We start from the raw sequence: 27,207 nt of genomic DNA on the forward strand, positions 1-27,207 counted from the left end.
CACATGTTCTCACACTGAAGAAATCCTAGTGCAGGGATGAGACCAGTCACTTCCCCAGGAGCGTGTGACCCCCCCCCCCCCCCATACACACACACACGATGATGTCATAGTCAGATAGACGGGATTCTGGTGATGTCACTCCATCGGTTGGGATTGAGAGATGATGTCAGTGGACTAAGATGCCAGTCAGGATTTCTGTCAGTGAACAAACTCATTTTTAAAACTGGAGGACCAGACAGTGTCATTGGTCTGCACAGGGCATCAATCAGTGACGAAGCCCCACACAGGAACTTCGATGAATAAATCGTACGGCGCGTTTCCCACACACCAAGAGGAAGCAGCAGCTTGAAACTGGAACCATGTGGTAACCAAGAAGCACTTTCAGCTTCTGAGTCATAACGAGGCTCACTGTGCCAGGTTTTGTCTCCTTTTCTCATTCTTGCGTTTACACTTCCCTCCCTTCGCTCTGAAGCATTTCCACCTGTGACTGTCTCCTAGTTGTAAGTTAAGCCACTCCAAGCACTTTCAGCTTCAGATATAATAGAACTTGAATGGTTTTCTAATGTGTACCTGCCTGCTGAGCTTGTTCTCTCTCCATATAAAACTAATTTTTCTGGTTCGTTGATATTAATTTTACGCTCATGTCCAGCCAGCGGCCAGATTTGTGGTTTTCCAGTGGATTAAAAATCGCATTCACAAATCACAATCATCGGAGATGTATCTATGTTGAGGTCTGGGGTTCCTGTGTGAAGCACATGCTAAGAGCGTTAGCTCGCTAGCCCTCGTGTGTCATAGTTTCCTAGGTTTCTGTTTGAGATCACCGTCTCCCGACACCAGGGTTGTTTCCGCTGCAGCCTCGTGGTTGAGCGGTGGATGACGCGCAAAATGCCGACCTTGACCACAAAAAAACCCTCTAAATCAATCAAACCGGGCTTTTATTGACAGGTGAAACACCTGAGGAGGCGGGATGCGATGAAAACCACTGATGGAAAACAAATCGAGTTTTGTAAAGGGCAGGTAAGAAAACCCCGCGAGAGGAAAGAGCATTTATAAACAGAGGCACATTGCATTCATCCATGAGCCCGCCCCCTTGTGTAGTAGTGGAGCGTACCAACTGGGACAACAGGGGGGAGTTACAACAGAAAGACGCTTTAAAGACTGATTATGCCACTATAAATGGAGGCTTAATATTTAGTACTTCACTTCAGAAGATGAGACTTAACAAATGGCGAGAGGTTTAAGGTAAAGGAGACTGACTGGGGCGCGTCACCGGCGCGCCCGCGGTGAGGCACCACCCCCCTCCCCCCCGGACGGTTGTCGTGTTCCTCGCTCGCCGCTAAAGGAGTGAAGGCGGCGGGGACTGTCGGGAGCACACCGTTCTGAGAGGTACGGAGCAAGGAAGCGCTATGTCTGCCCCATGCATGTGCTCTCACAATTTCATTCCTTGAGACGCTTCATCCCGGGACCCGACAGCTGGTACTCCTCACCGGTGAGTAGCCGCCCGGCATCCTCCCCGGGCGTTACCACAGACTCGGCGAGTGTGTGTGTGTGTGGGGGGGGGGGGGGGGGGGGGGGGGCGCACTAGGGTACCAGTCCGCAGGATGTAGCCGCTGAATGATGAAATACCTCGCATGGATGTCATGAAGACAGACGGACGGGGCGGGGGAGCGACCGGCGCATCACTCCGCGAGGAGGACCGGCGAGCCGCACGGCAGCGGCCTGACTTGTTTGGTTCTTCTCTTTTGTTAATGATCTTATTTAAAAATAAATAAATAAGCAAAACCTCCATCTGCACTCCCTCCCCATCACCTCGTCATCACGTGGAGACATAGGAGGGTGAAGACAGACAGGAAGGGGTGCTGGTTTTTATTTTTGCCCCCCCCCCTCCCAGTTTATCAAATGAAACATCACCGCCTGGTTTTCTGGTCACGGATGCAGGTTCCTCCAGCCGAACTGCAGCATCATTGCCTGAATTACGCCACGGCGGCCTTTGCCTCGTTCAAACCAGGCTAATCTGGAGGCGGTGGAGGAAATCTACTAATCACTTAATCCTCCAGTCGGGCGGGAGACATGTTGTGCTTCTGCTGCATGGAGGGGAGGTTTCCGGGAATGTATAATTACTATTATCATTATCATTATTGTTTCTAGTCAAATAACAGTGAAAGATGTAGCATTAAGGACGCCGGCAGGCTGACGTTGCGCATCTCTAACGCGCCTGTCGGGCGGGTGGCGCGTCCCCACCCAGGCCGCCTGACGATGTCTGACATCCATGGGGTCCCGCTTTATTTTGGAGGATGATATTACTTCAGCCCACACCCCCAACCCCCCACCCCTCGTGCAGCAGCTGCGGAGGAAAAGGAGTGTTTGGGTCGGTATGCAAATCTTTTTTCCCAGATCAATTATTCAGGCGGCTGGGGACGTGATACCTCCCCGTCCTCGTCATCCACAAGCAGGCTAATGTTCCTCACAGGCCCAGTTTTTAGGGCAACTGACTACCCCATCCCCCCCCCCCCCCCCCCAGCATGGTTGCTGTTCTGACCATGTGACTTCCATGTGAGAAATCACTAATAATAACGCCTGTCCGCAGGCCACATTTCAGTTCTTGTGTCAGGACACAATCTGATGCAATGATGAGGAGGAGAGTTGATGTGAAATTAAAGTAGAACCCCAACTGAAACAACAACAGTCAGCTTCTCCCCTGCAGTTCCCGCAGGTGCTGGAATTCCTTGAAAACCCTTGAATTAAAAAAAAAACCCTCAATCCTTTTAAAAGGAGCTTGAGTCACTAACTAACAACTAAAGTTGGAGTTTGTTTTTAATCCCTTAGAAAACCACCATGGAGCCATTCGTGTTATTGTGTGTGTGTGTGTGTGTGTGTGTGTGTGTGTGTGTGTGGGGGGGGGGGGGGTCCAGGTGGGGCCTGGAGACATAGAAATGGTCCACATCAGCTGTTTGGACATGCAGCTCCAGTATTTCTCTCCCTTAAAAGTGTGATCAACTGTTAAGTGTCGACTCAAATGGATGCATTGGTAGAAGTTGTTGAGCAGTCTCTCGTTGGCTATGGTTCCACACATTTGGTCCAAATGTAACCGTTTTTGTTGACTTGGACAAAAATTCCGCCATTAGACCTTGAAAGTGCTTGGATTTGACTCTGTTTTTGGACCCTTGCAGTTTACGTCGGTGAGCGGTTTGTGCTGCCTCTGGCTGTTAAAGGGGTTTTTCTTTCCATCATTTACAGTTGTTGTTTTTTTCTTAATTGATTTGCTGTTCACTCATAAGTTAATTCAAAGCATCTGACAGAGACGTAAAATTCAATGACGGAGTTCTGACATGATCTTCTCGTGGCTGTTTCCTCACTTTTCTTTTCTCTCTCTCCTTTTTTTTTTTTTTTTGCTCCACAGATATTTTGGTGATCATGACGAATTAAAATTTTTAAAAAAGCACAAAAAACTCAACTTCTACAAACTCTTCCAAATACCAAACACCTACTCACTCTTTGACGAAGGTTTGTGGTCAAAGTTGGGAAAAAAAAGGGACTTTTTACTGCCACTCTGCCCTTCCAGCCTGCCAATCAAAAAGACGTTCCACCCCTCGCCCTTGCTTGCTTTATCAAATGCCAAAAAACAGCAAGGCCGTCAAGAGAGAGCTTGACGAGGATGTCACAGAGTCTGTCAAAGACCTGCTTTCCAACGAGGACGCCTGCGACGATTCCTTCAAGAAGACCTCGCTGATTGTCAACAACCATGAAGGTGAAGGGAAAGAGTGCGATTTGGAGGAAGGGGGTTCAGATGGCGAGGAAGAGGAGCGCCCGGCCTGGAACAGCAAGCTCCAGTACATCCTGGCCCAGGTTGGCTTCTCTGTAGGCCTGGGCAACGTCTGGAGGTTCCCCTACCTGTGTCAGAAGAACGGAGGGGGTGAGTCTCCCGCACGCTCGGTTCTGCTAACAGCCAATAGTCTCAGAAAAGTTCCACTGGTCTTTGGTGGAACCATGACGAGTTTGGAAAGAGTCCTTTATTTGCTTCATGTAGCTTTGACTGGTTGACTTCTACATCTGCTACTTACAACGTTATATTTCTGGTTTTATTTTTAAACTGAACTTAAAGTAAACAATGTGGTAAACTCGATGGATACTTCAGGAGTCTGAAAGGGACGTAAAACTGAAAGTGACCACACCTCAACTGTGGCGAACGGCCACCGTCGAGACAGAAAACACACGGAGTTTCCAACCGTGACACGAGTTTGAAACAAAAAGTCAAATATGTTCTGTTCTAAATGAGTGAGTTTGACTCGGCGGTTTGTTCAAAACCGACAGTCCGACTTCTGGTCATCACATCTCAAGGTCCGCCTCAGGAATTCTTGATGAGCAGAACGTTACTTTACCGCGTCCCTGAGCTGGAACAGACACTTGAACTACGCGTACCATAGGAATGGATTTTAAATGCGAAGTTACAGGGAAAGTGCAGTAACCCAGCAGGCATCTCACACACACACACACTCACACACTTTCATGTCAGACTTGAGTACAAAATGTCTGATTTTTATGCAAATTTGCATTTCATCAGCACAAGACAAGTAACATAAGGATCTCAAAATGAGCTGGAGAGAACTCCTGAAAAATGATAAAACACAGCCGAGTCTGTGTGTGTGTGTGTGTGTGTGTGTGTTTTCTGGGGACTGACGCGCAGCACAACACCGACTCATTGGTCTGATTTCAAACAGTCATTTACGGATCGATCCTTTCTCACGCCGGCATAAACGCCACAGAGCAACGTTTAGTTGGTTTATTTTGAAAAAAAGTACATAAAATACAAGTGTAGAGTATAAAAGCAAAACAAGCTGACAAGTCAACACATTTGTATAAAAATCCTCTCGGAAGTTAAAACCTTTACTCGTTATGCAGCCTTCTTCTAGTTTTTGTGGTTTTTCAGTGACAAACGTTTCGACGGCGGTGAAACTCGAGCAGCTGTGCTGTGACCCGTAACAACCAAACAGTACGAATGTCGTGGATGAAAACAAACTGACAGAAGCAGAGTGAACAGTGCACTTAATGACTGAGGCCACACCCACAATGCATCATTGCATCACTCCACCTCCCAGTCCCCCCCCCCCCAGAGTTTGACCTGGAGCCGTCTCCGTCCAGTTTCTGATAAACGGAGGGGGTTTTCTTAATACCGCGGAAACTAGACAGAGGTGTGTGTGCAGGTCTACGCCGCACCTCGACCATTCCTTTATAGCCGACTCTCACTATTCAGAAGATGCTGTTTGCATGTCGGTGATACTTGACCCCCGTGTGTGGACAGATGTGTACAGCAGTGTTGTTTCACGTATGTAAACAGCACCAGATGATTGGATTCCACTTTCTCAGAAAACAGTAGTTGCAGTCTTCCACTTTCCTCTCAGCTTCCCCAACGGCTCACTTCTCAAATTGAGCGCTTGGCTGTTTTTGACAGTGCTTGTTGGTGCAGATGTGCCGAGAGAGAACGTGAAAGTCCTCAAATCAAACACGGTTCTTAACCCCGCCCAGGAGGATTTGTTGTCCCTGCCGTTTGTCTGTCTTCTGGTTGGATTGCAAACACTTGAATCAGCTGAGTTTTTTTGTTCAAATGTCCTTTTTTGGGGGGGGGGGGGTCCATCATCTGTTGTATATGATTAGGGAACATTGCTATAAATACATGATTGATGCGTTAATGTTTTGGAAGTAATAAAGTCAAAGTGTTTACATGCGTTTTTTTCAGTATGTGTAAAACCTAACTAGCAGATGAACTTGGTAAATCTCAACAGAGGAGCGCCTCTGTGTCCTTCATAGTCAACAATGTCAAACATGCCCTGAAGACGAATCAACAGGATCCACTTGGACACAAAAACTCAACCTATTCTGCATCTTTTTTTTTTTTCTTTTTCTGTTTCATATTTGTTCAGGTGGTTCATTTCCACCTGCATGGCGTCTGATGGCGTCAGTATTGAGAATCTGGGTCCAAACACAGAGGCGTGACTGAATAATATAAGCTAATTATCCACCAGCAGGCAGGAAACCATCGTGTGAGCCGTTCTGGTGCTCTTGGTCACAGTCTGATATCCCCGGCTGTAACTGAAGCAGCGTTTCTCACACCGCCCTCACACGAGCCGACGGTTCTTTGAGGACACGTGGCACAGTGTGTATGTATGAAGACACGCGGGAAGGTGTCACGCCGCCCACCTGGAGATTATGTAAAGCCACTGACTGATTCCAGGAAGCTGATTAAATGAAACCATCTACAGCCAGACGAACTGGCTAGACGGAAAAAACACTCTCTTCCTCTGTTTGAGTATTCGACTGTAATCAGAGGTTTAGTAGAATGCACAAGTCTGATAATAGTGGCCTAGCGCTGTTGTACCCTGCGCTTGTGACAGATGTGAGCTCTACACGATCCACCTTTACTCGGTGCTGATGTTGTAAAGCTCAGCAGTAAAAGAGAGTGTTTCAGGAGTGACTCTGAAAACCCGGACATTAATTCACGTTGTTGAAACTCGTATTGAGATAAAGTGGCGTGTGAACACGTGCTAGCAATGTCCTTTTGAATGTGCTTTCAGTTGAACGCCTCATACGAGGTGTGGGGTCAACGTCAGCTTTAGACGCATTCAAGTTTTCTTCTGGAACCGCCACGTGCGTCCATGAGCCAGCCTGCAGAGGCTGACGCGGATCATAAAACGCCATCGCACCGAAAACAGCTGGTTGAAGTTAGTTGTGGTGCCGTGGCGTCATGCGTCCGTTGGTCGCTCAACGTTAGCTTTGTGCTTCTAACGACTGAATTTACGCATCACAACTCATAAAGCAGGGTTCACTTGTAAAAATGAGCTTGATTGTTGTTTCGCCTTCGCCATGATAATTTCCCCATAGGAGAACAAAGGAACGTCGTCTCTGTGGCGCTCAATTAAATGTCCAGTAAAACAGGTTCATACTTCAGCAAGAGACAACTTCGCCTTCGGGGGAGGAGGAGAGTGGAAGTGGACTCGTTTAGAAGATGGAGGGCTGTGGTGAATAATAAAGAACTACATGTTAAATAGGAGCATGTGCAAAAATTAAACCAAAATGTTGATTGAGAGAGAGAGAGAGAGAGAGAGTGTGTGTGTGTGTGTGTGTGTGTACAAGCTGCTGCAGTCTTGTTTTCAGGTCTGTTTTAAACGGCTCTGGTCACCCTGCTGTGTTCAAGCGTAATTAGATTAAAATGGCTGATCTGGAACTTAAGCAGGTGTGTGTGTGTGTGTGTGTGTGTGTGTGTGTGTGTGTTCTTGTACTTGGACTAGAATACGTATTTAACCAACGGAGTGAGGACTGAGATGGTTAGGGGGAGGGGCTAGTGAATGTATTTCGTCAATGAAAGTCCTCACAAAGATATCAGTGCAAGGATGTGTGTGTGTGTGTGTGTGTGTGTGTGTGTGTGTGTGTGTGTGTATTGTTGCCTTCCATCCTTTTGTGGAGGTGGAAGTTGTGTGTCAGTATCTTAAACGAAACCATCGACGGCGCAAAATCCACCCAGTTTATCGAAGGGCGTGTAAAAGAAAATCCTTTCATTTAGAAGCTGGAACCAGCAAGTGTTGGATATTTCTGTTGGCTTTGATGAAATGTCAGCCAGCGCCACTCAACTAACAGATTAATTAATTAATTTCCCTAATTTATTCAGGTTGAGGGGGTTTTTTTTGTTCACGTTTCCTGTCCAGTGCTAAAAGCTTCCATCTAATGTCTGCCGTTTTATTTTTAAACCATGGTGCTTTCAATGTCATTAAAGAAATCAATTATTCTCACATTTATTGGAATTAATTTGGACTCAAATCAAGCAGCCAGAACAGTCTTGAAATGTGTTTGTCTGTTTTTCCATCTCTGTTGTCAATCATCCGCACATTCTGAGAGGAAAATATCTCATATTTATGAAACAACTGCGTTTCATTTAAACATTTAATTTAACTGTTTGGAAGACTGGATATTTTTGTGTATGAAACTAAACCAGCGGTGTGAAACATCTTAACAGCTAATGCCCTGAATACAAAAGCTGGATGGGTTTGCTCCGCCTACATCTGCTGTTCCTGAAATGGAAAAAAGGATCAGTTGGAAGTTTTGTTGTTCAACTCGATTGTGTTTCGTGTTCGTGATCCCTTGGAAAACCTGAGAGGGGAAGAGGAGCGATGGGGAACAAAGCTGTGTCTGGTATCAAGAATCCTCAATGATCTCCAAACACTTTTAGCTAAGCTAGCGAGCAAGCTTGTCGTTTTCAGACTCACTGACCAAAAGTCAGGGGATTTTTTTCGCCTTTGTTTTTTTTGTTGCGATGCATGTGGACATTTAATGTCTGCAACAACCTCTGGAGTCTTGTTTAGCAGCCTGTTAGCGCCCGACATTTTCCACACAAAGAAATTGACTCAAAAGTTACAAGTGTGGTATCGACTGACACATTTTATGCCGTCGACAAAAAACAAACCAACGGTAAAACAATGAGTTGAGTCAACTGTGGATCTCCTTTCAGGCATTTAACTACAAAACGATCAAAGAAACCCAGAGAACCGGAGATTCAACAGTGGTAACATTTCAGGGACTTGAACTCTACACCTGGAGGTTTGCGGCTCAGTGACTTGTCCCAAACTTCAAGACCTGCAGTCCTGGCCTCATTCGCTTTCTTTTTTAAAGCTAATTTTGTTAGCGTGCCAACACTCAAGAGTACGGTCAACATCTGTGTCATGGAACTTTTCTTGTAACCTTGTATTTTTGTACACGTTGCAGTTCTTGCTCTCGTTGCAGTACCGGGTAGCCAAAGTGTGGTCCTTGTCCATCTGGTGCGGCAGAATGAAACCAAAGTGCAAGAGTTGTTGTTTCTCCCAAACACATGCAGCGCTGAATTCTTTCAGATAATTGTCACAACTGGTGAATCATTCAGGACTGCCAGCACCACATGAATGCTAACCATCCACGCCACGCCTTCTTGTTGATTTAAGAATTGTTTGCAATGGTGAAAGCAAGACGAGATGAACCGGCTATTTTATTCTCATGTTCAGTGACAGAAGTGGAGTGGAAAACTATTTTAAGATGTCCTCTCATCAGCCATCAAAGTGCAACAAAGTTCCAACCTTTTGAGGTTTTGAAAACAATGGCGACTGGGGGGGGTTGATGCTCACTGATGTCAGAGCCTCTTCCCAGAGTCAACTAGAATAAGACGGTCTAATCGCAGAGTTACGCAAATGCTTAAAACAACAGATAGACACAACACACACACACACACACATTTACGTCCTGTGTGTGAGACAAGCCACACCTGGGAGGGACAACAGGACTCAGGAAAGGATCTCAATGAACCTCCCGCCACGTGAAACAATAAACGCTGCTGAAACTAATCTTAACAATACACACACGGATATGTTGATGCTCTCGTCATTGATTCATGCCGCGTCAATGCACCAGTGAACTCGCAGTTTAGCTCGGGTGAGGGAGAAACTGTCACAAAAGTTGTAGTTGTGTTTTTTTTTTAATAGCTCTTTTCTCTGTGGTTGCGGAGTGATGTCACAGTTGTAGGTAACTTCACAAAGTGCGAGCGTGCGACAGGAGCAGCCGTTTTTTTTTGTTTTTTTTTTTAAAGAAGCCCAGACGTGATGCGTTGGTCTGTCTGTTGAGGGCCCACGCTGCAGCATACATTCCTTGCCAGAGAGCAGATCTAACCACCGGCCATTTTCTGTGAACAAAGGATTTAAGGTTCTCCGCTCCTCTCTCAGCTGTCATGTGCCTGGCAGTTGCAGCGCTCATGAGCACACTGACTGTCACAAGAGACGAGCCCTCCCGTATTTGACTGCAACACACGATTAGAGGCTGTTTTAATATCAGGCATTCGCCCTGAAACCTTCATTCCAGGGAGGAATATCGTCTTTGTCGTGCGCAGCAGAGTTAATCCCACTGTGATTTAGGTAATTTTAGACTTCACTACCTCTCCTGGTTTACAGAATTATTTGATTACACCCCTTCACCTCGCCTAGATGGAGACACACCGATGCAGCACAGCAGAGCTGTCTTGTTGTGTGTGTGTGTGTGTGTGTGTGTGTCAAGAAGAGAGTAAATGAGGCTGATACTCAATGGGTTTTATGGGCTGTTAGGCAAATGTGTCACCACCGGGGAGCATTAGGTAGAAGTATAGTTCAAGTTTAGAAGGCCACTGTGTTCGTTGTGTGAGACAAAACGAGCTGCTAGACGCAGATAAAAGGTGAAAAATGGTTTCCGGGCCACAAGACCCACAGTTTCCCTTTGTTCCCTGGCGTGCCCTCCATCGTGACTCGTGTTGTGTGACTCGTGTTGTTTCCACCTGCAGGTGCCTACCTGGTGCCCTATTTCATCCTCCTGGTATTGATTGGCATCCCGCTGTTCTTCCTGGAGCTTGCCGTTGGACAGCGTATCCGCCGGGGCAGCATCGGGGTGTGGAACTACATCAGCCCTCGACTTGGGGGCATCGGCTTCGCCAGCTGTGTGGTGAGTCCAACACTCGGGGTCTGCATCCGCTACACCTGCCCACAATCATCAGGTATTGTTGGGGGAGTAGCGATGTACCGTGGTATCAAGATTGACAGCAATCATACTTCCCCTTTTAGTCATGATTTCATTTATTTATGTCAGTCCTTGAAAATGCATGTGGTGCCTACAAAAAAATCACCTCCCATCTAGTGAGCACGCCTTCAAAATAAAAGCAGCATTGCTTTGTTATGGTTATGGATTAGTCAGAGCTGGCTGTGAAAGCCTTATTCTGAAAAACCAAGGCTGTAAATCAAGCGCTTCCTTTTCCCACGTGTCACTAGCTACGCTAACATCATCTCTGTGCTGTACCTACACTATAAGTAAAATTCCTGTTATATACAGTCTTTTTGTTAGTTTTCAATGATTTCTTCACATCAAACGGTAACCCGGACTGCACTGATTGACAATCCTGCATCCTACGTGTATATAATGTTGTTCCTGCTGCCTTGTGTTTTCAAATCAGCTCTGCAGATCGTATAGTAAAGTATTGCCCCCCTTAATAAAAGCCTCTTGTATACGAAGGAGAAAGGGCTGTGAGTAGCTGGTTGGGCAGATTGCATATTTAATATTGCGTCTGAAGTCAATGTGTCTCTCTCACCTGTAGGTGTGCTTCTTCGTGGCTCTCTACTACAATGTCATCATCAGCTGGAGTCTCTTCTACTTCTCCCAGTCCTTCCAGCAGCCTTTGCCATGGCACGAGTGTCCACTGGTCAAAAACAAGACCAGTACATGTAAGATTAAACCACAGCCAGATCATTTTGAGACCACAGTCACTGACCAGTTACCAACTATAAATGGTACTGCGAGCTGGAATGCAGTACTTGAGCCCGCCTCCGTATACACATACCCAAAAGTTCTTTTAGGTACCAATATTTGGCACCATGAAGGAGACCTCTGTGGTACCAGTGTAATATGGGTTTATATAATAATACCCTTTGTAAACCAGTTGATGTAAAGGCAACATCCTGAGCTGTGTGTGGATCTGTTCGTAGACGTGGTGCCGGAGTGTGAGAAGAGCTCGGCCACCACCTACTACTGGTACCGAGAGGCCCTGAACATCTCTGACAGCATTTCTGAGGGTGGAGGACTCAACTGGAAGATGACATTGTGCCTACTGGCGGCCTGGTCCATGGTGTGCCTCGCCATGATCAAGGGAATTCAGTCTTCTGGGAAGGTATGGAGGATTTGGTTTTCTGCGACCTCTTACACCCCTGCAGGTTGGGAGCAGACACGTGAGATCAAGAGTGTAAGAAAACAAAGGAAACGGCAGTTGCCCTGGACGCTCATCCTCCACACCGCACCCTACAGTACATGTGTACCTGTCCACTGTTATGTGAGTGGACGAATGTCTTCATGATAGATGCCAGCCTGGGAGCACATGTGATTCTTTAGTGGGATTTTGTAGCTCAGCCTAGCCTAGCGTAGCTGAGCTGACAGTGGCGTGACTAGCATCCGGAAGGATTAGCCCCACCGGTTAAAGGTTAGTGTTTGCTTGCAGACTCACCCCGCTCCTCTCGTCTTTACAGGTGAACTTTATCGTTGCGCGCTTGCTCGTATCATATGACGAGCATTAGTCGTGCACTGACAAGGTCACAGTCAAGCCTGTGCTAATTGGAAAAATGGCCACTCTTTTTAATCTCCCAGGAATAAAGCTTTGATGCTGGAGTCATTTGATTCCGTTATTATCCCCACTTCTTCTGCCAGGCCCGAGTTACAGCGTCAGGTCAGAACGTATGAATACAGTAGATTTGACTGATTCATGTTTTGGTTGTGGGAGAAGTTTGCCCTCAAGGATTTCTGCCACAAAGTTTTTTTGTCAAAACGGCTTTAGGAAGTCAGATGATGAAGCATAAACAACGATAAGGACTCACCCACTTGACCGAGGTTGAACTTGAAATTGTGATGTTGTTGACGTGAGGGTCGGTACACCACTCAGTTAGGTTTAGGAAGAGACTGTTTTTTTGGATTAAACTCAGACCTTTTCACAGTGTTAGGCAGCTTTCTAACTGCCCCCAGTGAGAGAGACCTAATGGCAGAAATGCATGGAGGATTACAAGCATTTTTGCCTCAGCTTGCAGACTGAACCATCACATCTTTTTTACTTTATTTTAGCCAGAGAATCTTTCTTCCCTTGTTTGCTAACTTAGCCATAGCATCTTTTTCTTTGTTTGCTAACTTAGCCATAGCATCTTTTTTCTTTGTTTGCTAACTTAGCCATAGCATCTTTTTTTCTTTGTGTGCTAACTTAGCCATAGCACCTTTTTTCTGTTTGCTAAGTTAGCCATAGGATCTTTTTTCTTTGTTTGCTAACTTAACCATAGCACCTTTTTTCTGTTTGCTAAGTCAGCCATAGGATCTTTTTTCTTTGTTTGCTAAGTTAGCCATAGCATCTTTTTTCTTTGTTTGCTAACTTAGCCATAGCACCTTTTTTCTGTTTGCTAAGTTAGCCATAGGATCTTTGTTTGCTAACTAAGCCATAGGATCTTTTTTCTTTGTTTGCTAACTTAGCCGTAGAATTGTTTTTCTTTGTTTGCTAACTGAGCCATAGCACCTTTTTTCTTTGTTTGCTAACTTAGCCGAGGCATCTTTTTAACTGATAAAAATAGGGTGTCTGTACAGATTATTATGATGTTTTTCTTAATGTTTGTTGGCCTAAAGTTGTAATGTAAAAATTAAAGAAATTAAATCAGGGTTCATTCGAGGTCAGTCAACATTTTAGCTGGAAAAGACGGAGTTTTTTGGCGTAGGAGAAACATTTATTGGAAGTGTAGTTTCTTGTAATGGCAGGAAACGTGTCTGTCAGTGGCCACATGACTTCTACCACCTGTAATCTGGACACTGACGTTAGCTCGGGTCTTATCTCAGCAGCTGTCAGCTCATTGCACGGGTCCACCGAGCTGACGTCTTTTGTCTGCAGCTGTTGTGTAGAATGCAGCGCCAAACAAGATGGACGCCCTTAACAACAGAGGTGCTTTAATCTCGCTGGCTGCCACGGGGCCAGACAGTCTCATTTCCTCACCACATCTTGTTTCCTGTTAAAACATGTCACTGATAACCACAATCATTGTCAGTCATTATCACCGGTTTACACTGGCAGGTTCAAGTCTTCTTCTGCACCCTGCAAAATCATTAATATATAAAGGCATTTCACTGTGTGGGAACTAATTTTCTTTGCTTAAAAACCAGTCTTGCTACCAATTTATTGCAGTTGGAGCTAAATGGCTGTCCTCCAACTACCTGGTGTGTGTGGATGGCTTGTTGAGCCAGTTAGCACAGAAACAAGCTCAAACTTTCTCCTTCTCTGAAGTTTAATCGGCGGCGTGTGCTACAAAAGAATATTAATGTCCTCTCACCACTTTTGTTCACAAAAGCCTTTTCCGAGGAATATCCTCACCCCAGTCTGCATTTCTCTCCCATTTGTGTGTGTGGGTGGGCGTGAAAGGGATCATTTTGGTTACCATGGTTATACGCGCTCTGTAGCTTGGCTTGATTGTCAAGAGTGTGGCTAAAAAGGGGGTGGTGGTGGTTTATGATGTGAACGGACGAGGAGTGAAGTGGTTGAACTCACGCCAAGCATCAGTTTACGAAGATAACTGCAGTTCTCAGACCCTGACCTTCACGTATCTGCCTACGTGACGCATAAAATTCCCTCCGAGATATGACATGAGACCGATGTTACAAAAGAGCAGATATTCGCTTATGGTGGCGAACGTGTGGCGGCCAAGGTCAGAACTGTGTTCCTCAACAAGACGGAGTAAAGGATGTCGCGAGGAAGATTTTCAAAGTAAGACTTGGGACATCACAACAAAGTTCAGATCATAGGCCACCGTTTAGTGATCAACCAACAGACCCGCTTGAGATGACAAAGCAAAGGTAAATACGAGGGAGAGTGATACAGTGGAACCTCACCATGTAATACAACTTTACTACAATATACAGTATGTCCATACAGTACAACGTCCTGCCTACTGCAGTACTCATGTCTGACTACTTGGCATCACGTTATTGTGATACTTGACAAAGTGAGTCACTGAACAATTACGTTGCGTTCCATTGTGGTATAATAGCAACACTAGGAGCAGGAATATTGATACAAAATGAAAATAAAAGTGATTTTGATTCTGTTGGACTGATTTTATTGCGCAGCTCAAGACTAAAATGGCTTTCTGAGCTGGGAATGTCAACACAGTGTTGAGTGTTCTTGTCAAGGAGCACGCTCTTAAACATCTCTCTGGGAATGACGGAAGTAGATTTGGTCCCTCGGGACGTCCCCGATGTGATTTTACAAGGAGCGAGCTTCTAAAAGTAGAAGACAAATATCTCAACAAGTTTGAAAATTACAAAGAGGTTTTGTGACAATGTCCGATGTATTTTTTTTTTTTGCCTCCGAGCTCCGGAAGGAAATCATTAACAAGTATGAATGAATGTTTCTGAAGGCCGTTTCTGGGCCTCTGGTTGTGCTACAGTACGTATGGACCATGGTGTAGGACACGCCATGCCTCTGAATCACCAGCTTTACTGATGACTCAACCTAAAAGCATTCCCCAGTGGCTGCATCCACACCCCACTGCCAGTCCTGCGAGGATCTGACGCGTCACTGGGTAGTGGCTGACTCAAGTCTTCGCCCTCCCACAGCAGAGGAAGCCTCACGTTTGTGATCTGCAGTCTGGAACTCAACAAGAGAGGAGACCCACCAAGGATCTGATGAAGGGAGATCACGGGACAAAGGCCCTGCATGGCTTCCTGGGACCTGGCTAATATTAGTTAGACAACACAGCCGTAAACAAACGCAATCTGAGACCCAAAATCTCCCAAAGCAAACAAATCTCTGCATGATTTTGTTTTTATGGCTCTGTGTTGCCGAGTGACGTAGGCCAGAGGCGTTGTGATTCCGGGTACCCGCATCCTTGTTCACACAATCTCTGGAACTCCTTGAGGGAAATTTTTCCATACTGGGCAAAGAACTTAGTTTACAGGGAACTGGACAACTTGATGCCTGTTTAGTGAATCTTTGTCCAAATTTGCCACAAATGTCCTGAAAAGACTTTGGTGGTCAAACAAAATGCCGTCATCTCGCAGCAAAGCCTTCCCTTCTAATGGATGATAATGCTTCCATCCCCCTGGATCCGGGGACATGGAGAAGTTTCCTGATCTGAAGCGGCTGTCGTTGTTTTCTTGAAGTCATCCAGACAGTTGGTTTCATTCATGGCATGTTCTTACCCTCACATGTTACATGCAGGAAATGAATCCAAGACTTGAATGGAAGAAATCCACGCCAAATGTCAGGAACAAGGAGTTACAAAGCCGTCAAGATTTACTTCTTGTCTGTAAAACTACAACGTAAGAAGATGTTTTTGCGATGGAGGCTCAAATTATTACCCATTGGTGAAGATGTGGCTCAAGATGTCAGATTTCATTCACACTCGATAGTGGAGACTCAGGGTTTCTAGTTTGTATGAGCACCCCTGCTGACAGACGCGGTGAAGGTAAATAAGCACAGTGACAGTGACAGGAGGTTGTGTTTGCTTACAGGTGATGTACTTCAGCTCCTTGTTCCCGTACGTGGTGTTGATCTGCTTCCTGGTTCGATCGCTGCTGCTGAAGGGTTCCGTGGACGGGATTCGACACATGTTCACCCCCAAGGTACGCCGCTGCCACCTCAGCATCCCTCTGAGCGTCCACTGAGCAACAAGGAAACGTTTCCTCGCTGTTTCCCTTATGGCCTCTTGATAGATAAAGGGAGGGAACAGAGGGAAACGTTTCATTTTTACATTTTGCTTGAGACTCTTGTTTTGTCCATCAAATATCCAAAGATATAAAGTTTGACAAAAATATGTCAAAATCATCAAATGTGTATTTTGACTGAGAAATGACCAGAATTATTATTCAGTCGTTTGCAAATGAACGTATCGATTGATTATTTCAGATTTACTTGACTAAGGAGCCCACCGCGTGTCAGGAACTGAATGTTACTCCTAAATACCCTGAGCCACCACCAGGAAGTTGAGCACAATCAGTCAGTCCCTGGAAAAATGTGTTCAGTAACTTGAAACAAAACAACAACAAACCAACATGTGTCTGAGACCTAAAGATTAATCTGCGCTGTGATTGGCTGACTGCTCGGCAGAGACAGGCCAATGGCTCGTCAGGCTGTGGAATCACGTCGGCAGCAGCTCGGCTCACCATGGAAACAGGAATGTCTGTGGCTTTATGTAACTGAGCAGACTCGTTCACAGCAGCAGCGTGTCTGGTGCGTCTGCTCCGTCTCTCCGGCTGACATCTTACTACTTCAAAGCACACGTTCTGCTGCCATCTTCCACGTACCGGCAGACATCAAAGTCCCACTGCGTGCGTTTGTCTCAGTGCTCAGGGGGAAAAAAAAAAGAAAAAAACCCACCCGGCTCCTGTAGCAGAAAATTAGCGAGTGAAACTTTGAGCTGTCAGTCATGCAGCTGCTGCTACACCAACAGCCTGCGCACAGGGGGAAGAGAATCTGCACCTTCATGTTTGTTTAGTGAGTGATGAATGCTCACACATCAGACATGAATTCATGCAACTTAAAAAGGGCAGAAGAAAACTACAGAGGTCCAGCAAAAACAGAAGGGCTAAGCTAACGGTGCTGCGCGTTCAGAGCGTAACAGCACTTTGATTGTACTTAGGCTACATCATAGAGTACTGTCGATTTGTGAATGTCGTCTCGCTGAACAAAATGTGCCAGCTCCATACGTAAGCATCCGTTCACCACAGATCGTTCTTCTGCTGTAATCAAAAAAATCTGTGCAAAATTCCCAGCGGAGGGAAACCAGTGGTGATGCCAACTTCCATGGATTTAATGCAAAAAAATAGGTGCAGAGCTCTACTGCGTGTGTGTCTGTGTGTGTCTTCTATTTAAAAAAATATCAAAACTTTTGTAAAACAACGTAAGTTTGATCTAAAACCAGTAAGTGCACGTTCAGAAAGCCCTGCCTCAGCGAGCGCGCACTTGAGTGCACTGGGCGAGGTGGTTCACTACCAGCTTTGGAGCACCGTTTGCAGGAAGAAAAAAAAAATGTGAATAATTTATTGAGCAAGTACTCCTGAGACTTTCCCTCCTATAAGTCCTACAATATGGATGTGAAAAAGATCTCAAATTGTGTGAATTATGACCCTAAAAATGTCCTAAGGAGCCTTTAGTTTCAGGCATGTTGGCCTGCTGAGGGATTTTGCTGGACAAGTAGCATCAGAAATGTTGGGTGGACTATGTTCTGATGATACTTCAGCTCCACTTGATAAACCGCATCTACATTCAGGCAAAGGTAAAGGTGCGTTCACTCAAGCAACTCTGCTCTGCTGTGCTGCAGTTGGAGATCATGTTGGAGGCCAAAGTGTGGCGAGAGGCGGCCACGCAGGTCTTCTTCGCCCTGGGCCTCGGCTTCGGAGGAGTCATCGCCTTCTCCAGCTACAACAAGAGGGACAACAACTGCCACTTCGACGCCGTCTTGGTGTCTTTTATCAATTTCTTCACGTCCGTGCTGGCCACCCTGGTGGTGTTCGCCGTGCTGGGCTTCAAAGCCAACATCATGAACAGCAAATGTGTGGAACTGTGAGTCGCAGCTTCCTCTTGTTCAGCTTTTTATAGGCAGGGTTTCCTGTACAGCATCAGATAGATAATCTAGACGTTCCAGTGTTAAAAGCACCATGAGATGAAAAATGTATGTTTTAAGAGTTTGAACCATGTGTCATTTATCTCTTGATAGATGCCCAATATAGATTAAAATCACTATCAGAGGGGTTTTTGAAGACCGAAGTCTCTGTCAGACTTTTGATGACTCATCCTGGACTTTTGCGTACACTGAGAAAGCTTGTTCACCTCTGTCCCCCAGACATCACACGATGCACTATGGCCCCAAAAGACTATTTTCCCCTGACTCCTCAACTGATAAACAGTTGAGGAATTGAATTGAAGCCATTCAACCCCATGAAACGACCCGTTTCACGACTACAACGTGATCGAATTGGTCTGATAACATTTTACAGCTGCGTAAATCGGCTCTCTTCACCACCAAAATACGAGTACATACAAGAATGGGATCATTTAGCTACATTTGTTAGCAGAGAGCTAACCAGAAGTGGTCAGTTTGACCGGTCCAGTCCTCTAAACATGTTGTCTCCAGACCAACCTGACATGTTGAACTTCTGCCCGTTTCACAGGAACACCAAAAGGATTGTGGCACTGTTGGGGAACGGCATCCAGGAGAGCCTGATCCCCCACCACATCAACCTCACTCAGGCTAACCAGGTTAGCGCTGAGGACTACCGTCTGATGATAGATGTCATCCAGCGGGTGAAAGAGAACGATTTCTCCACACTGGGACTGGAAACCTGCAGCATTGAGGACGAGCTGAATAAGGTACACGCGAGAAGACAGAGCGTCTTCTCTCGTCTTTCATACAAGGTCATAAAAGCTCTGGCTGTGAGTTGACCACGGTCTTGACATGCGCTACCACTCGCCTCCACCAGCCACACTACAGGTGATGCAGAGCTGCAGGTACTTAGCCTGCAGGCGAAGTTCACCTGAACACCACTGGTAAATTATAACTAGGTACATTCGTTAACTAAGCTTTAACCAACCATTAGTAATGTACCCTTGTAGTAATATTTAGCTGGATGTGTTGACACCTGGTGAAACACTTGCATGAAAATGAATTCTCTCTTCAAAATAAAAGCACCACTGTGCTCGTCTTTATGTTCGTTTTACACCGTGTCAGCAGTTGTCTGGCATGCAGCCATTTTAGACAACAAACCAGTGTCACGTACTGGTGATCCAAATTTCGTCTCTCTCATTTAATTTTTGCGAAGATAATTCAGCAAAGTTTCCTATCAACAATCCCAGTGTAGAAAGTTGGCGACTGTGTGCCACCACGCAGTCTGAAGACACGTCTGTCTGCTCTATTTCACAATAGAAGCTTTCCTGTGAGAGAAGCTGCAGGTGGAACAGAGTGGTGTCATCAGTGTTTCACCCAGGAACTGAGGCTCTGTCTGAGGTTCAGCTTTGTTCCCACCTCCGCTCAAGGATGATAAAGGTCCTGGTTGCCAGGAGGAAAGTCTCCCGTTTGAACCCGTCTGTCTCGTTTGTCTGCCCTCCCCAGGCTGTCCAAGGCACAGGCTTGGCCTTCATCGCCTTCACGGAGGCCATGACCCACTTCCCGGCCTCCCCCTTCTGGTCCGTGATGTTCTTCCTCATGCTGGTGAACCTGGGCTTGGGCAGCATGTTTGGCACCATCGAGGGCATCCTAACTCCTCTGATAGACACTTTCAAAGTCCGCAAGGAGTTCCTCACAGGTCAGACAAGTTTTAACAGGCTTTTTTGCGTGGGAGCATCACTTCAGCCCGGACCACACAGGTCCCAACAAATACTGGGGTGTCTGTGTAATGTTGGGAAATCTTTCAAAAGTGAAGGGGATGATTGATAGAAACAAGCCCATGCACGGCTGGAAGGAGATGCAACTCCAGCAGACCTGAACAAAGATGCAGGCGTTGTCTGCTAATAACGGACCTATCAGTGTTAGAGTGTGTGTGTGTGTGTGTGTGTGTGTGTAGCAGCTAAACACCTCCTGGCTCCTCTCCTGCAGTGGGATGCTGTGTGCTGGCATTCTCCATCGGGCTCCTGTTCGTGCAGCGCTCAGGGAACTACTTTGTGACCATGTTTGACGACTACTCGGCGACGCTGCCTCTGCTCATCGTGGTCATCCTGGAAAACATGGCCATCGCCTGGTTCTACGGGATCGATAAGTAAGAACACAGCAGAACAGGATACCTCAACGTCTCACCTGTTTTGATTCCAAGTCACATGACTGATTATTGACAAGGAGCATAAAGGATGATTAATAACTGTGCCAATGTTATTTGGACATCGTCTTTCATAGCATGTGACGCAGCTTTTTCCCTCAGTAACCCTGCATTTTTGGCTGTTAGGTTTCAAACGATTTTCTTTCATAATTTGCACAAACCCAGCTGGTCTCACCGAAGCAGAAATCAAGTGACTCTCGGTGTCGTTATTAATACTCTCAGGTTGTGACCCGGAGGTCGGACTGATGTATTTTTGGAAGCGCAGAGTTGCTTTATTCAAACAGCAGCTAAAGGTCAGCAGGTTTACGCAGCTATTGTGAATTCTCTCTCAGGTTCTTTGAAGATCTGAAGGACATGCTGGGCTTCACGCCGTACCGTTTCTACTACTACATGTGGAAGTACATCACGCCCATCCTGCTGCTGGTCCTGCTGTGCTCCAGCTTCGTTCAGCTCATAATGACCCCGCCCAGCTACAGTGCCTGGATACAGGACGAGGTGAGTCAGGGCCCTGCTGGGACCAGCCATCAGTCGGGGGTGGAAGTTGGAGATAAATCGGGAACAAGTGAATAAAAGGGTTCAAAGTAAATGACCTGAAAACAAAAACCATAAACATGTTTAGACGTTCCTCAGACAATCGACAGGAAGTAATGTCCGAGCTGGCCTTTGCTCCAGTTACTGACTGGAGGATCCACAGAAGATCTTCTCTGTTTCTGAGCTCAACAGCTGTTCAGGTTCTCCAACACGATGAAGAACGTGTGTCACGCTGACTTGTGTTACCTGAGTCAGCAAAACGATTGGTCCTGAATAATCGGGCCAGAGCAGGTGGACTCGCCTGGTCCACGTCTGAGTTCTCTCTCGTGATCTGAAGTGAAGCATTGACGAGCAGGAGTTTCCTTCAGGAGAAGATCGTCATCAATGGGACATGCAGTTTGATTACAGCTGTAAATTAACACTAAAATGTAGGAGGTTACTGATCAACGCCCCTCACAGTCTCCTAGAAATCCCAAAAGTTTTTCCTCTGTAACTCTTGAGTTGATTGCAGAAGTAATGAACCGATTGTTTTCACCAACATTCCTGAGGAGAAACTCCTTACTTTAAATTATCAGCTCAGAGGAGTTTGTCCACGCCGTTCTGTGGCGCAGTTTTGGTTTTATAGCAAGAAAAAAGGCGAAGCTCTAATAAAGCGACACAAGAGGCAAGAACAGTGAGTTCAGGCCTGTTATGCAAGTTGTTGCATTTGTTGATTTTGTGTGTGTGTGTGTGTGTGTGTGTGTCCACGTTGTCTGCTGTTAGTTATGCAAAAAATAGATGTGTTGGAAAAAAGTGATGTAAAAGAGAAGAGACATTTCTCTGTTTGACCTCATGAATCCGCTGTCGGTTCACCCTCCATCCCCTCATCTGCCCTCCGTCAGCACCAACTCTTCCTTCTCGTGTCTCCCCCCCAGGCCAGAGAGCAGAAGCTGGGCTTCCCTCCATGGGGCATTGTCGTCTGCATCTCCCTGGTGGTGATGGCCATCATGCCCGTGCCGGTGGTCTTCGGCCTGCGCTACTTCAACATCATCGATGAGAACAACAGCGGCATCTCCACCGTCTCCTACAAGAAGGGCCGCATCATAAAGGAGACCGCCCGGCCGGGGGAGGATGACGACACCAGCCTGATCCAGGGCAAGTCTCCCAGCGAGGTGCCTTCACCGATGCCCGGAAACAGCATCTACCGCAAGCAGAGTGGCGGCGGTGGTCCTGATGCAGACACTGCACCAAATGGCCGCTACGGTATTGGTTACTTGATGGCCGACATGCCGGACATGCCCGAGTCGGACTTATAGACTGACCATCCTAGCGAGTCCTGCCAGGCTGTCCCGCCTGGCCGCTCCTCCCTGTCTAGCCCTCTGCGTGCGTTTCGTTGGCTGTATCATCACTGTATGTTTTACTTGTAATGCATATTCCTTGTAGATATTGTAGCTGCTTTCCTATTTGTTGTCGCTGAACCTTACAACTGTCTACCTTAAAAAAAAATTAAAAAGGTGTGGGAATAAACGTCTAACCCTGGGCTGCATCCCTAACTCACCTCTGGCCTCCTCCAGCCCTTCGCCCCTCCTCCTCGTCAAGCTGCAGGAGAGAAGAGGTGTAAGCAATAAGGTGGACGCTCAACTACTTGAACAAGAATTGGCAAAGAGGAGTCAGGAAAGAGGCGGGTGAGGAGGTGAAGAGGTCAGGCTGGGACGTGGCCCGTCCGTGCTGTCAGAACCGTACATTAGGACCCCTCCGACTGCCGGCCCGTGACGGTGCAGCTGCTACGGACTTCATGAAGACCCAACCGTGAGCAACAGCGCAAGCACGGCCCCAGAGAACTCCCATGATTGTTTGAGACAAACGTGTGCCTAAGTAATTTATATATGTTTATAGAATACATGATGGATGTTGTATATTTAAGGTATTCTGTAAATATAATATAAATATTATAAATATATTTATCTGAATAGTTTGGATATCAGAACACCATGTTTTTAAGGTTCACAAGCACTTCAAATCTTAACTCTCATCTTTGTTTTTTACTAATGTGCCGTCGATGTTCGTGAGGGCCGAGTCCTCCTTGTAAATACTTTTTTCCATGAAATGGCTTCAAATGCAGTCTTTTTTTTCCCCCCTGTCAAAAATAAAAATCCGAAACGGTCCATATCCTGATGCTGTGTTTCTTCTTGCTGCTCTTGTAAATTTATTTTGTAAATCTAAAATAAAAAGCAGAAAGCTGTCACATTCACTGATTTAATCAGTCTGAAAACACCAGTAACACATTGGATTGTACAAAGCAGGCAGTTGTAACGTGATTCACCAACGTGGAGCGACCGAGCTCAAAAGTAAACCCACCAACATGAGAATAAATAATCTTCGAGGCTATCTGTCCTTTGGCTTTCTTTCCAGTTCCTGGTTTTTCTGTTGTCGAACAGGTAAACAAATGTGCGTATGAGGGAGCGAGAGAGTTGTGCAACTGCCATGCAAATCACACTTTTACATACACGTGTCTTCGTCTGGTCAATATGGCACTGAATGTCAGGAGTGTTCAGTAAAGAGGAAAGTCCTTCATTTCAACCCTTTCACGTTTACTTCATGAACGCTTCTTTCAGTCCGTCCAGGGTCAGTGAATTATGGCTGTCACTTAATGAGGTAAACCGTCATCTTGAAAGTTGATCCCTTTTCAACACACATTCTGTAAAAAAAAACAAAACAAAAAAAAAGTTAAAAAAACGTTATTTTCATTGACCTGCTGCCCTGCATCTCTGTCTTTAAGGCTGCCGTGACTTAGTTAACCACTTGGGGGCAGTAAGATGAGCCGAGATTGATTCATTATCACGTGACAAAGAAGACATGGTGATCAAACTGTGGTCCCGCAGCACTCTTGGTACAGAGCTAAGCTGATTAAAGGCCAAGGACATTAATGTCTGCGTGTCAGCTCAAACCTGTGGCTTCAGTCTCTGTGGAGCTGCTCTCTCATCTTGGCTGTGATCTGCTCTCTCTTCTCACAGTGCTTATTCAGGTCTTTCAGCTCCATCGACAGCGAGCTGCTCCACACCATCAGCACCGACTCTGCGTCTGAGAGCAGAGGCGAGTTCACACTTCAGACCAACAACACAAAAACCTCACGCTAACCCAAAGGTGGGAGACAAGTGGAGAAGCGTCAGTCTCACCCAAACTGTTCTTGTCTTGTGGGAGTCTGCGGCCCAGAACCAGAACCACGTTCTTCCAGGTTACCGTTTCTGTTGATGGAAAAAATGATCAGTGATAAAACCTGAGGTAGATCCAGGGAGCGAACGAATCAAAGAGGGATGCCGGCGATAATCGTTATTGTCAAGCAAATACAAGCAGAATAACTTCTTCTCAACAGAGTTGACATCATTCTACAGCAGGAGCCCGCAGTGTCAAAGTCAGGAATTTTTTAAATTGCATCCAAATGCAGTGGAGCACGAACCGGTGAGTGCAGATGTGATGCAGCGGATGGAGTCACAGCGAGGCATGATGACCTGCAGGGCCTGGTGCTTGGAGAGCTCCAGCATCAGCAGGTGGCCCCCTCTAGTGCCGATCCAGAGAGTAGCAGCCCCCTGCAGCATAAGGGCCTTGACTCTGGCCCAAGGGGGAGACGTCTCCCTGTGAGGGTCCACTTCACGGACACGCCGGCCTCTGCAGCCCAAGTCGCCTCTGCAACGACAGAGGAGTTTAGTCTGAGAGGTTATCAGCACATAAAATCACAGTCGGGTCCATCCGAGCAGCAAACATGACTTGTGGGATTTCTTTCTTGTGAATAATTACACTTTCCAAGATTAATGATCCATCAATCAGAGTGTCAGAGATCAATTTCCATGACTTTGAGCACATTTTCATGAGCATACAGATCTTTGAATAGCAATGAAGGTTTGTGAGAGACAACGTGGTTCAGTGAGGGACTCAGAGTGGAGTCGCTGCACCTTTTGAAACAAGAGAAGCCAGCTGAGGGGATCTGGGCATCTGGGCAGGATGCCACCTGAATGCCTCCCTAGCTGAGTCTAGCGGGGGGCGTGGGTCCGACTGAGGACCAGGTGGAATGACTACACCTCCATGCTGGCCTGGGAACGGCTCGAGATCCCCCGGTCGGAGCTGGTCAGTGTGACCAGGGAAAGGGCATTTGGGGTTCCGTGCTGGAGTTGCTACCTCCTCGACCTCAGGAGTTACAGATGGATGGAGGGAATGTGGGTTCATACAAACTAAACATTTATTTAAGTTAGAACTTCACCCCCTGGTTTCAGCCTGACTTCTGCATGATTTGAAAAATGGATTTGAAAAAAATAACACAAAGTAAATTCTAATATTCAGGCCTTGGTGAAGAAAATTTCCATGACTTTTCTAAAAAAGTTTTAGTTGCAGGTCAAGAGTTGGTTTTCGATCAGGGCTGAATCAGGTTCAGGTTGGTGACAGTGAGAGTAAGTGACCAGGGAATGCTGGATGGCAGCGAAAGTCCTCCTAAAGAAATAAGGACAGGGATGTGTGTGTGCGTGCGTGCGTGCGTGCGTGCGTGCGTGCGTGAGTGTGTGTGTGTGTGTGTGAGTGTGCATGTGTGTGTTTGTGTACCGAATGATTTGGGCACAGTTGATGCAGTCCACCATCTTCTCGCTCCTCTTGTCCCAGACCTCTACGGTCGGTGTCCCGGCTTTGCTCAGATACACATATTTATCCACGACCATTCGAGACACACACGCCTCTCCACCTGACGAGCACTGCTGCCTGGAGGACACAAATCAAAACTGGTATTTTGTGTCACGATTTTCCCAGGTTGCCCGGAGGACCAAACCTCTCCCTGGGACTCACTGGAAGATGTGGTTGGGCCTGGTGTCGATGTTCTTGCAGACGTCGTACTCGGCGGTGAAGGACAGGATCTTGGTCCCGCAGCCGGCCCACACAGATCGGCTGTTGAGCGAGTACGCCAGACTCATGACCGGCGTGTTGACGTTACCTACGGTGACGGTTTTCACCGGCTGACCATTTTTCTGTTGGAGGGACAAGAACAAGAATTTGTTAAGTTTTAAACTCCATTTACCAGGAACTTCTCCTTCAGAGAGGAAACCCCACTGCTCTCATATCTAATAATCACCTTCAGGGCAGAGTCCTCGTAAATACTGAGAATTCCATTTGCTGTCCCAACCAGCAGGTAACTCCTTCTTTGGCTGACAAGATAAAGAAAGCTATCAACATGGATTCAGTGCACAGTACATCTAGTTTGTTTTAAACTCTGTTATTTCTCATTTCACCACGAAAGGACAATTTGTGACCCTGCTGACCTCTTCTAGTCTCACGAGTGACACACACATAAACACTATTTTGTTCGTATTCCTCATTGGATTCTGGTCCTGAAGTCTAAAGCTACTCACGTGTGGCAGAGATGTACATGGAAGTACAGTGACGTGACGGCGTCTGTGACACTCTGAAGGTGGTGCCAGCGGGACGTGTCCTGAGTGCTGATCACCACAAGTGACCCAGACTGGGTTCCTGCCACCAGCCAGATATCAGGCTCATTTGGGATTTGGACGGTCACAAGACAGAGGACGGGACTGGTGTCCACTTCCTGTTGGAAGGAGGTTTATTATAAAACAGGGAATATTTCCTCCATGAGGAGAGACAAGTCTTATTTGTCAGGTCTAGTAATAATATCTGATATTGACTCAGAGTCCCTGATCACATGACATAGAGGTCGTCGGGGAAAAAAACAAAAGATGATTTTTGCATTGAAAATACAGTTTTTGATGAAATTCAATATAAAAACAATACATTACAGTGACTGTAACAACTCAGACAACATTACGAGGCTGGACTGACATGTAATCGACCCCAAAACCAGACCAGACTTGAAAAAGTTAAATAAAAAAGCAAATCTCCTCCAGTGGTTGTTGGTGGAGTCAGTACCTGTGTGGTGATCGCCTGGGTGTCCAAGTCCACGGTGGTAATGGACCCCATCCTCAGGGTGCTGCTGCCGCCCCCCAGCCAGGCTTTTCTGCCGTAGGAGGCCCTGCCGGCACTGCAACCAGGACTCATCATCAAGCACTCGGTGTTGAGTGCCCTGGGAACCACCACCTCTCTCATCAGACACAGCATCTCGCCAGAATTTAGACGATCAAACACCTGCAACCAGCGAAGAGGACAGAATAATCAGTTAAATGTGCCTGATGCTTCTGCTGTCAGGGCTGCTGCACGTCTGTCTGTCTTCCTTCAGCTTGCTGGTCCTCACCTGAGCAGACGTGGGTCGATCCTGAGGCCGTTCCCTCAGACAATCCTTCATCAGTGCTTGGAGGCCCGGCCACGGTGAGCAGCCATAGTGCTTCACTGGATCTGCGT

The 27,207-nt window shown here is 46.5% G+C and overlaps 2 protein-coding genes across 4 annotated transcripts in view; one reads left to right on the plus strand and one right to left on the minus strand.

Moving 5' to 3' along the window:
* Positions 1 to 1,326: 1,326 nt before the first annotated feature.
* On the plus strand, positions 1,327 to 23,024 carry slc6a15 (solute carrier family 6 member 15). Its single transcript, XM_086209724.1, has 12 exons — positions 1,327 to 1,489; positions 3,401 to 3,913; positions 10,322 to 10,479; positions 11,126 to 11,252; positions 11,514 to 11,695; positions 16,054 to 16,164; positions 17,862 to 18,103; positions 18,712 to 18,910; positions 19,650 to 19,842; positions 20,133 to 20,292; positions 20,682 to 20,844; positions 21,795 to 23,024. Exons 2-12 carry the CDS (start codon positions 3,613 to 3,615, stop codon positions 22,173 to 22,175), a joined length of 2,217 nt encoding a protein of 738 aa, XP_086065850.1. The 5' UTR covers positions 1,327 to 1,489; positions 3,401 to 3,612; the 3' UTR covers positions 22,176 to 23,024.
* Positions 23,025 to 23,095: 71 nt separating this feature from the next.
* The window catches only part of lrrk2 (leucine-rich repeat kinase 2), a 31,691-nt gene continuing 27,579 nt past the window's right edge, over positions 23,096 to 27,207 (minus strand). For all 3 annotated transcript variants that reach the window (XM_086209722.1, XM_086209721.1, XM_086209723.1), the window contains 10 exons: positions 27,101 to 27,201; positions 26,779 to 26,994; positions 26,247 to 26,440; positions 25,970 to 26,042; positions 25,687 to 25,865; positions 25,450 to 25,602; positions 24,317 to 24,543; positions 24,036 to 24,104; positions 23,808 to 23,940; positions 23,096 to 23,557 (listed from right to left, as the gene is read on the minus strand). In XM_086209722.1, the coding sequence (XP_086065848.1) occupies positions 23,816 to 23,940; positions 24,036 to 24,104; positions 24,317 to 24,543; positions 25,450 to 25,602; positions 25,687 to 25,865; positions 25,970 to 26,042; positions 26,247 to 26,440; positions 26,779 to 26,994; positions 27,101 to 27,201 (1,337 nt within the window). In that variant the 3' untranslated portion in view covers positions 23,096 to 23,557; positions 23,808 to 23,815. The remainder of the gene's footprint in view (positions 23,558 to 23,807; positions 23,941 to 24,035; positions 24,105 to 24,316; positions 24,544 to 25,449; positions 25,603 to 25,686; positions 25,866 to 25,969; positions 26,043 to 26,246; positions 26,441 to 26,778; positions 26,995 to 27,100; positions 27,202 to 27,207) is intronic.

The sequence above is a fragment of the Aulostomus chinensis genome, chromosome 7, assembly GCF_037954235.1.
Source record: "Aulostomus chinensis isolate RoL2024-O1b breed Wild chromosome 7, RoL_Achi_v1.0, whole genome shotgun sequence".
NCBI classification, from domain to species: Eukaryota; Metazoa; Chordata; class Actinopteri; order Syngnathiformes; family Aulostomidae; genus Aulostomus; species Aulostomus chinensis.